At 23.2% G+C, this 11,539-nt stretch overlaps 2 protein-coding genes across 4 annotated transcripts; one reads left to right on the forward strand and one right to left on the reverse strand.

Annotated features, from left to right (window-relative positions):
- Positions 1–568: 568 nt before the first annotated feature.
- On the forward strand, positions 569–5,323 carry LOC114131986 (oxysterol-binding protein-related protein 11). The gene is made up of 5 exons (XM_027997350.2): positions 569–909; positions 1,031–1,195; positions 2,322–2,519; positions 2,589–2,742; positions 3,933–5,323. Exons 2-5 carry the CDS (start codon positions 1,061–1,063, stop codon positions 4,136–4,138), a joined length of 693 nt encoding a protein of 230 aa, XP_027853151.2. The 5' UTR covers positions 569–909; positions 1,031–1,060; the 3' UTR covers positions 4,139–5,323.
- On the reverse strand, positions 5,152–9,621 carry LOC114131977 (uncharacterized). Of its 3 annotated transcripts, none has more exons than XM_050205287.1 (3): positions 7,789–9,621; positions 7,599–7,725; positions 5,152–6,886 (listed from the first exon to the last, which is right to left on the reverse strand). In XM_050205287.1, coding segments are annotated over exons 1-3 (423 nt in total). In that variant the 5' UTR covers positions 8,083–9,621; the 3' UTR covers positions 5,152–6,884. The 3 variants fall into 3 exon arrangements, with proteins under 3 accessions (XP_050061244.1, XP_027853138.1, XP_050061243.1); XM_027997337.2 differs by having other exon boundaries at positions 5,152–5,225; positions 7,789–9,617; XM_050205286.1 differs by lacking the exon at positions 5,152–6,886 and having other exon boundaries at positions 7,591–7,725; positions 7,789–9,619.
- Between the last annotated feature and the right edge of the window lie 1,918 nt (positions 9,622–11,539).

The following is an 11,539-nucleotide window of genomic DNA, read 5'->3' on the forward strand; positions in this document are numbered from 1 at the left end:
ACAGGGACGTACTTACCTCAGGGTTAATCACGACTATGATAGTGGGTGTGCAATGTACATTTTGAAAAATAGTTATCAACATATTTTTAAAAAAAATTCTAATTTGATTTTGTTTGAATTTTTTTTTTTTTTGTAAACAATATAATAACTGACTTTTATTTTTATTAAACATAATAATTATAAATTTCAAATGTTAATAATATCTAATTATTTTTGTATACTTAAAACGACGTGTACAAAATTCTAAAAACTATGCTGTATTGAATTTATCAAAATGCTATCGATCATTAAAATACGTATTGGCTATTTTTCATAGTTTTTATTTCACCACTACTATCTATTAAAGCATCTAAACAACTCTTTTCTCGAATTCAGATCTTCCTTTAATTAAACACAATAGTAAGTTGTAATATTTTAAGTCGATACCTAGGTACCTAATGCCTATCAAATTATACCTAGGTACAAAATAAATAATAAATAATATTTGTAATTCACTTAACAATTGAAATTACGGAGCTATGGAGGTACGATCAGGAACTCGCGATTGTTGTTATCAATATTTTTTTTTTTTTTACGACGACTGCAGTAGACAAGGGCCAAACTATTTTGTATTATCGTTGTTACTGCTGTCAGTATTATTATGTTATCAGTCTAGCATTTACAAATCTCTGCTACGATCAGTAATCGGGAATTGACTGAAACTTTGAATTAGCGATAACGAGTAAGCCGAAGTTACAACTAACAATAATAACAATAATCTAATAGCTCTAAGCTAACGTCTAGCGATTACGTTATTAAAATTTATAACGCAATACGTTCGGACTATTGCTAGTGTACTTACGCAATTTTAAAAGTGACTACCCTCACCACGCCCGTTTGCGCTTAAAATTCGCTGCGAACAAACAATAGGTAATCATATTAACATTATTATATTGTTGTAGACGTTATAGGTATTTATAAGTTCACATCCTAACATTTGTTGGTATTGACCGGCTAACCGTTATTAATAATATTATTCGATTGTACACAGCGAGTGTGTCAAGTAGAGGCGTTATATGCCATGGACACGAGTGGCATAGAATTTTTGTCGCAAATTCAAGAAGGACAACTATACAAGTACACAAACGTAGTCAAAGGATGGCAACACAGGTGGTTTATAATAGACCCAAGAGAAGGAACATTAAGTTACTTTTTGGTAAGCTACATAAATATACATGTTATATTATATTGTAATACTATTGGTACCTACAGCCAGTACAGGTATACTTGATATATTATCACTTAGGTTATCTATCTTTTCAATTCTTAAACTTGGGTTATCATACTTTCTTGGTCAACAATTTAAAAAAAAAAAACACTTAAAATTATTCTGCATTAAATCATTCGTATAAATAATTTACTATTGAATTTAACATTACTATATTTTTTTATAAGTTACTTAGTATAATAATATTAACACATTTATGCAAGTTTACTAAGTTTTGAGGTGACATAGGTAGCTGAAAAAATATCATAATTTACTTAGTGAATTTATGAAATGTTGTGTTACATAAAAATTCATTAAATATTTAATGAATCAGTGGTTGACTGAATGGCCCTCTTAAACATGATTTAGTGGTTGGCGCCCAGTGGTCAGTGATTAGTCTATATGATTTTTATGAACATTAAATTATTCAATTTTATCATGGAACCTGGCAAAATAATATATTACTTTAATCTAAAATAAAATAAACTGTCACTGTTGTAAGTATTTTTCAAATTGTTCATGAAAAAAAAAATTCAAAGATATTATTTTATATTTTAAATTTAAGGTTATTCAACTTTTTAACTTTAATATAATATGCTTATAGGTAATAATATAAATAATTATTACTAATCTAAACAATTTGTTATTTTGATATAATAAAAACCCCTATTCAAAATAATTTCCTGATATTATAAGAATACTCATTAAATATAAATACAATATTATATATCTATTGGTAAATCTCTATTTTTATTGAATTTAAATATTGTTCTGAAAGATAAGGCCCATATTTTCATTTATTTTAACTCAAAACAATAATAATGTATAAAATTTACTTCAAACAAGTGGTATTTACTATTTTAAATTTTATACTAATATTTATACTAATTTATAACTTATTTACTACAAACCAACTATATGCTTTAACTCATATATCTTAACAAACATAAATTTAACCTACATAAATATATATATGTGTATGTGTGTATTTTATGAAATATATAATATACTAGGAAATAGTTAACTAGTAAACTAATACTTTAAACTATTAAAATTGTATCATTTTATTATGCAGAGTGAAAATGATACCAAACAACAACCACGGGGATTTATTTTTTTGGAATCTGCAGTTGTATCTCCAAGTGATGAAGACTCAAATACATTTTCTGTAAACTCTTGGAATGGTGAATGTTATAAGCTAAGAGCTGTTGATGCACGAGCTAGACAAGATTGGGTAAATCGTTTGAGAGCTGCTGCAGAGTATCATTCACAAGTATTCATTTGTTTAACTTAAAAATCATTTATTTAAATCAATTTTGTAACTAAATTTTTATATTTATAGAAAAATGTACAGAAATATTCACGAACAAATAATGTGTATGATTTTTGCCCAAGTGGGGTTAAAAGATCATTGGCTAATGCACGGCAATATTTATCCCAGGCTGAAAACAATTTTATTGACATGGCTCGAGTCATAGAGAAGCTACCGTCTCAAGGTTAGTTAAAATCTGTTTTTTTATGTCTAATATACTATTAGACATATTAGTATAATAATATTTTTTTGTCTAAAAAATTGATACATTTTAAATAATTTTGAAACAATTTAAAATCATTTTTATAGTGTTTAGGTTTGTAAAACATTCTTTTATTAATCATTATTGGTACATTTGATATTTAAATATTTATATCTTACCTTTAGTTATTAATAAAAAAATGCCTATATTTTGCTTTTTGTATTATCTTTCCAGCCATAAGAATGATAATAAATGTTATTGGAAAATATAAATAACCCCTTTGCTGCTAGAGTATAGAAAAAAAATGATGTATTATTAAACTGTAATTACTACTCGTATGTATAATATTGTGTGTATATATATATATATATAAAAAAAAAAAAATAATACTATTAGTGAGAAATTGATAACATAAATTTATCTGGATTGAGTAAATTGGTATTCTATTGTTGTTTCCAGATTTTCAGTAATTAAATAACATATTTTGTGATATTTTTATAGATTTAAATTTAAAGGTAAGAATATTGTTTGTTTTTATTCGATTTTTTTCTGTTATTTTAATTTTAAAGCTAGTTATGAGAATTTTAAAATTTTAATTTTTGTAAATAAATGCTTTAAAATTAAATTTAATAAAAAAAAATCAAATGAGAGAACACAAATAATTTAATAAGAATTCTTATAAAACTTGATAAAAGGCAAATGCACTGTTATAATGGAAATAACAACATAAAATGGATACTATTAAAGACAAATTTATTATGTTTGCATATAACACATATGTGTATGCATAAAAAGTCCTAATGAATATAATAATATAACAAAAATTCACTAGAGTAATTAAAAAGAAAATATTGTTTTATTATTTACTAGTAATTATTGGACTTGGTAATTTATTATGAATTACTACCATTACAACTGTATCAATAATTGCAACTTCCAAAATTTATTATAGATATCAAATTATTCAAAATATATCCATCCAATAAAGTATATTAATTGTTCTTTGTTCATTGTTAATTATTATAATTAAATACAATATTTTATAAAAAAAAAAATACATAACATTTTATAATATATTTATAATAATTGATCAAGTAGCGAACATTAGTGTATAATGTATACTAGTAAATTTTTCTTATGTAATAATAATTATTTTTATTTTTTAACAATAGGTCCACGCTTAAGAAATACTGATCCAGACTTGTTAATAATAAAAGCAACATCACAGTCCATGATGTGTGCATTAGAAAACTGTTATAAGATTCTACAACATTCAAGCATAGAACAACCAATCGTTCGAACTTACTCATTTTTGAATTCCAAACAGTCTTCCTCAACCACACATTCAAAAAGAAAATCACATACTACAAGTACTTAACTAATAAGTAATAAATTACTATCATGTTTTTCTCTTATTTTTATATTTACGTATATTCCATTGATTATAATTGATTATTTATAACAGTATTGAATTTTTAAAAATTTATTGTTATATATGGATATTTTTTTTCTATTTATAAGTACCTAAATTGTATTATTATGTAACATTTTTAATCATTCACAAATTTATCATTAGTTATTTAATTCTAAAGACAGGAGATATAATAGTTTAGTTACTAAAATCTCAATAAAATGAATCAAAAGTTTCAAAGGTCTTTAATTAAATTTATATTATTTAATAATTATATTACGTTAATAATATATTATAAAGGATTACAAAACTGGACTTAATCAGTTAGTTCATTTTGTCATTACATTCCGGGCTTTTTTTAACTATAAAAAGATAGATATCAGGTAAATTATTGTATTATATAATTTAAAGCTTCTATGTTTGTATTCTATCAAGAGTACTATCAATTTTAGAGCTCCTTATAGTATTTTTTAGTTAAATCAACCCTTTATTTTATATTGTCATCTTTGTTTCAAATTCTTGAAGGGAGTGAAGAAGTAATTAATTTAATTATATATAAATAATTTTTTTTAAGAAAAACTATAATGGTTTCTAAAAATGTATCAACTAATTTATGTAGCATATCATTTAATTTAAAACAAATTTAGTATTAGAATAATATTTTTTGTAAATTTATGGAAACAATGATATCACAATGTATTAAATATAATAAATAAATAATAATAAGAACTAAAATTATGATCATAAACATAACAATTATGTGTTGGTTTATATTAATTTAAAAAAAGAAATCAAATTGTATTACATATTAACAAATAAATTGTTTTACAATGGTATATATTTTGATGTTTACGAAATACTGAATATAATTAAAGTGTAATTTGTACTTTAACCTAACTATTGAGACTAAGTGTATACATTAAAGTAACAAACCCATAATTGTATTTGTATTTTACAATCATAATATTACTGTTGTATACTTTTGTCAGTAACTAATGCATATTATGTCACGACAGCTGAATAATGTTGAAGTCCAATGTATATTTCTAGCGTTCTAAAATTTCATGAAAAAAAAAAAATTGTATTATATTTGTTATTAACTCATTGTAAGTAGTAACTACAACAAATACATAAATTACAATTATAGATATACATATTATATTATAAATTTTATTATAGATTATTATAGATATTTTTCATATGCAGACACACAATACATAATACAAATTACAATACTTTATATTTAAAATTCAAATATTTAATAAATGATTCATTAAATTATGAGTTAACATAAATATAATATTATTTCATTGTATAATATTATTTTATACTATACTATACTTTTATTCATTATTTTAAAAATTCTGTCAAAGCAGTTGAAAGATATTATTTTCTTTAAATAGATACGATATAGATATGTAATTCAATAACAATATAAAAACCTAAGCCATAATATACAACTTTCATTATTGATAAAATTACATAAATTTCATGTTTCAATTTATAAATTATTTATTTATTATCTTTTATATTTATTAACCTTAACTTTACATCTATATTCTATGCTTTATAACCTTTATAATATTAGTTTTTTAAATTCAAATAAATACAAATTTCAAATTTATTAAATATTTATTATTCAATATTTATTGTCTTATAGCTTATAGGCAATATACATATTATTATATAGCTATTAATTAACTTCTAGATCAAAGAAAAAACCCAAATACTATTAATTAATTATTTTTATTTAAGGCTAAAGTTTTAAATACTTAACAATTCTAATAAAATAAAATATATAACATTTTATAATTATGTACTTCAATAGAAAATGTAATATTAATATGAAATCAGTATGACCATCTAATATTACTTTGTTAATAGGTAATGAGTTGTATTAATGATCCCAAGAAATGCAATAAAACGTAAATTATTTATAAAATAATTAGTAAACAAATATTTTGAACATATCAATATTTAACATAATACAAAAAATTTATTTAAAATCTAATGACAGTGTAAGCACTGTATATTTTAGATAATTGTAAATGAGATCTTAAATTCATTATTATACAATACATTTAAGGAACATGGTAAAACAATTCTTGACTGTTAACATGTTAAAAATTATACTAATAAAATAACCAACTATTAAGTACAAAATTAACAGTTAGATATTTATTTTAAAACAATAAATACTTAAACAAATAAACAATAAATTAAATAAATTTTATGACTGCATCTATTATATAATTTAAATTTTTATTTAAGCACATTTCAAGTTGTACATTATTATTTATTTAAATACCAAATACCAGTTATAATTGACATAAATTATATTTTTTAATTATACCATAATTATTATTAAATAGTTTTTATCAATAATAGTAAACAAATAAATATTGAAAAATTTTGATAAAATAATAATTCAAATTAGTGCTAAAATTAATTTTATTACATATAAATCTGTCATAACATAAATATTTTTTTAATACATACAAATTTGTATTTTTTATAATAGGATTACCTAATGGTTATAACTTTAAAGTAATCAAAGTACATTTAAACATTTGGATCCTTGTTATTTTACCATTTTCCTACTTCAATGGCCTTATTTTCAATAAACATAGCAAAGTAACTTTTATGAATTTTAAAGTATAAAATAATTCACTATTCTTTTGTATTTTGACATGATCTTTTCAAAATTTTAATTTCCTAAAATTATAATAAAATGTGACATGTATCATTGATATATTTTAATTGCAATGAAGAAAACTTAGAGAAAACTACAAAGAACACATTGTATTCAAAATCTTTACTTACAAACAAAAATTTAAATTAAACGATTTTCTACTATATCTATTATCTATAAATTTATACTTTTTAATGTACAAAATATTCATAGCAAAGTAATAGAAACAAATAAAATAATTTGAAATTTACTTAATTTGTTAATTACTTAACTATTGGTCAGAACATTGTTCAAGGAACACTACTTATATATTACTAAAGAAAAAAAACGCTATACTATACTTTAAGTTCTTACCAATCTATCAAATCTATCTAAATCAAAGCCCAATTTAATAAATTTTTTTATTCTAACCTTTTTACATTTCAATAGATAAATTAATTCTTGTATTGATTGATACTATAGCTTATTAATTATTTAGAAATATATGTATATTTAATATTTAGGTAAATAAATAATTTCATTTTAAATTAACAATTAATCAAATCAATTTAAACATAATAATTTATAAACATTTTTATGTATATATACTATATATTGTGTAAAACTTATATTAGAGTGAGAAATACAGTAGTTTCTTTAATTAATAATAGAATTAATTTATGTACCTATTAAAATGTAAAACAGTTAGAATAAAAAAAACTTAGATATAAATACTATTATTTATTTTTTATTTACACAAATTTGTTAAACATAACCATGCTTCGGGAAAAAAATTTCCGTTTCGTTTTTGCTGTTTTCTCTTGCAGTGATTATGAATACAACAAATTCTTGTTTGTGTTGCTTTATTTTCAAATCCATCAGGCTGTTAAGACGTATGAACATAATATGTTAATTATTATTTTTTTTATTTCATTATTTTTATTACCGTATTAGAATTTTCATCTTGTGTTATTATTGGTTCATTGTGGTCGAGATATGTATTATCATCTCCCGTCTTTTTTGGATTATTATGGCAGACAACCTCTGGCTTTTCGTGACGTTCTTGAGGTTCTTGAGACACTTTCGCCTCTTCTTTTACCTCTTTTTTCACCTCTTTTTTCACCTCTTTTTTTACCTCTATTTTTGGCTGATTTCCTATTTGCTTCGCATTAAACGGCTTTCTCTTAAAACTGAATCTTTTAGTTTTATGCCTTATGGCATCACAAGTGTTATTAGACATATTTATAGAGTACGCATGTTCATAAACTATACCGTTACCTTTTTTTGAAATAAATAAAAAAGAAAAAATTTTAAAAAAAAAATAATAAAATTAACTACCTATTTATTTAAAATATTTCCATAGAAACAACAAAAATATTATTTTGGTATTACTGTTTATTATTTTTAAACGCAAACGTGTAAATGTACCATACACATAAACATTAAAAAATATGCCTAAGTGCATTGATTAAAATGGTTCGGGAATATTTGCATCTAAATGCGCTCCGACCAGTATAGTGAACAGTGATTTTGTTTTTATATATTATATAGCACTATTTCTCAACCTGGGTGCCGTGGATGAATCACTAGGGGTCCTATAACAAAAAAGGCGGCTTAGAAGCACTGTTATACAGCGTACAACATTCTATAGGTTTTAGATCTTAAATGAATTAATTTAATAATAATTATTATTATTTATTATTTTAAAGTCAATTTTAAAAAAAGTTAATACTTGTACAACTACCTATTGGCTATTTAAATAAGACATAATAAATAAATACAAATAAAACCGATTTTATTGAAAAATTATAATACCTAAATTATAATGCTTTCAGAATTCTGTGTACATACTCGTATTATTACATTATGTAAGTGTATTCAAATCGTAATTAAATTTGTGCAAAGGTTTTAGCATAAGTCCGAAATACTATTTAGGTAGATACATAGCATAGTATTAGCATACCTACCAAACTTATTAGGAATCCTATTTTAAGCCACCGTTATTTAACAAATAAATAATATAATCTATATCATCAATATCATTTTGATACATTATAATTTATACACTAGCCAGTGTGGCCCTGTTAGCATGTAAATATGTAATAGGTAATATGTAATACAAATGACCTTTAGTTCTGGGGTGATAATTTTTTTTCAGGTCACGCGCCAACATTTTGCAATCAGAGAAGATGTTCAAAAAAATGTACGCTCCTATAAACATTGTTTCTCTGGGTGATTTCGATAATCATTTAATATCCAGTGTGTGTTTTATTAATTTGAAAAACAAACGACATTAACTCTATCTACAAATATATTTTCCTCTGCGCACTGTTTTAATTTGATCGAATTTATTGATTCTCGAAAATAAACATATGTGTAATACTGAGTTTAAAAAGAATATTTTTCTTTATATTTAATCATACAAAAATTACCTATGTATGAAATTAAGATGTTTTCATGTGTCGACAAAATTTTAAATCGTACCTACTACAGGTTAATATATAAGATATGTAACATATAATATACCTAGTTATACGGTAATTCATTGTAGAAGTATGTTAATCGGTTATTTGCTACCATACTGTAAGTCTGAGCAATTTTAAGCCGGTCGTCAATATTATTTTTATTATTTGTAAGTACTTAAAATATGTTTTATTTGATCTTTAAAATTATACTTTAAACAATACTTTAACAGTATAATATTTATTAAATTTAAAGATATGAATATTATCTAGGGCATTTCTGTGAATTTTATTGATATTATCATTTTAAAGTGAGTTGTGGGCTTGTAGCATTATAAAATATTACAACTTTAAAATGCTCACAACTCGTTTTAAAAGTTAAAAATTACGATATTAATAAAAATCTATGATATACCCTAAATAGTATTCTTATTTTTAGGTTTTACAATAGGTAAATTTACTCTTATATTAAAGCCAACAACATAGAATGGATTCTGCTTGACACAAATTTGCTATGTTGTATGTATGCGTAAAACAGAGATAAACAGAGATAAACAGAGATAAACATATGCGAAGCGTCTTATTAAAAAAATGACCATTATACCTACATATACCAAGGGGTTTTGTATAGGCAATTTATATAAAGTATTATAACTTAATATATAACTTATAACCGAAGACCGGATTTATATGCATTTTAAATTTTAAAATATGCATGCAAACATGCACTAAAAAAAGTCAAAACATGCAAAAAAAAATTTTTATTACATATTTTTCTATTTGATTTTAATTTTGCAGTGATAACTGTTTATTAATTTTATTAAAATTTTTATAAACAAAAAGTTAGATGTGTAATATAACAAATATGAAATAAGTAATCTAATTTGTTAAATTGTAATTTTAATTTTTAATCATCGATACATTGTAAAAAATATTTAATTAAAATTAAAAAGTATATACATTGGTGATCAAAAATCAGAAACGTAAATCGACAAAATTAAAAAATGATAAATTGTATTTTCACTTTAAAATTGTACTGACATCCTTTAACTAGCGTAACAATGATAAGATTTAAAATCAGTTATAAAAATCAAAATGATTTTGAATAATGCACATTGTGCAATATACCATCTTTACGGTTTTATAATAAGTTTTAGCTATTAAGTATATATCTACTTGCTTAATACATATTATTTTTTTAATGTTTAAGCGTAAGTAATATTACTTTACAAGTAATAACTAGGCAAGTACATAATAAAAGAAATAAAAAGTTGGTGAAACCCAGCAACTAATATTTATAAAGTCATTAATTATCATTAATAACCATCACAGTCTATTAGATTATAGATGTGTCGTATTGACGTGCAATGCAGTGAAATATTGTGAACATAATTAAATATTTTTGAAAATATAATAAATAAAAATTTATTTAAAAAGGTATTTTTATTGTTTTTTTTTTTTAACAACAAATTTAAAAATCATAAAATGCAATACATCATAATTAATATTTACCATATAATGCCAACCGAAAAACCAGGCTTCAACTGATAGCGGGAGTTCGCTATATTATAGTTCTATACAGAAATCTGTGGTGCAATCACGATTGAAGATAGTGGGCACGAGTATGTACTTGGATTTATTGTTTAAATACTGACGTAGAACTTACGTATACGTTACCTAGGGGTAATTTTATCGGGCATAGCTCGTTTCGCTCAAAAATGACCCTCACCGTTTCGCCCAAATTTTGTTTTTATATGATTCCTGTTATTTTACAGCCATTAAGCTTGGCGTTGCCCGTAAGACCCTCTTATGAGTTATGATTATGCGAGCAGTATATTATCAGATAGACAATCCACCTATTGTAGATTGCAGACAACTCGAGATGTATACGTATGTTTAAAATTTCTAACCCTTAAGTTTGAAAGTTATATCAATTTTTTTTTACTACGTGGATAAGATACAAAATAATGTGCCATCTCGTGGTTTTTATATAGTTGGTATAATAACCTGGCTTATGTGTTGACACATTCATCACTTTGTTATTACTACTAATTTGTATTAAGCTTTAGTTAGTTAGTTAGTTATAAGCTTTTTACTGCTTAAAATCATAAAAAGGAACATAAAATGGTGCACTTACAACAAATCAAACTATCCTAGACCTTGTTAATTCATGGCTGAATATACACATTGCGATATTATTGACAAAATTAAATTATCATTATTTTCTATCAATAT

Source organism: Aphis gossypii, chromosome X (assembly GCF_020184175.1).
Source record: "Aphis gossypii isolate Hap1 chromosome X, ASM2018417v2, whole genome shotgun sequence".
NCBI classification, from domain to species: domain Eukaryota; kingdom Metazoa; phylum Arthropoda; class Insecta; order Hemiptera; family Aphididae; genus Aphis; species Aphis gossypii.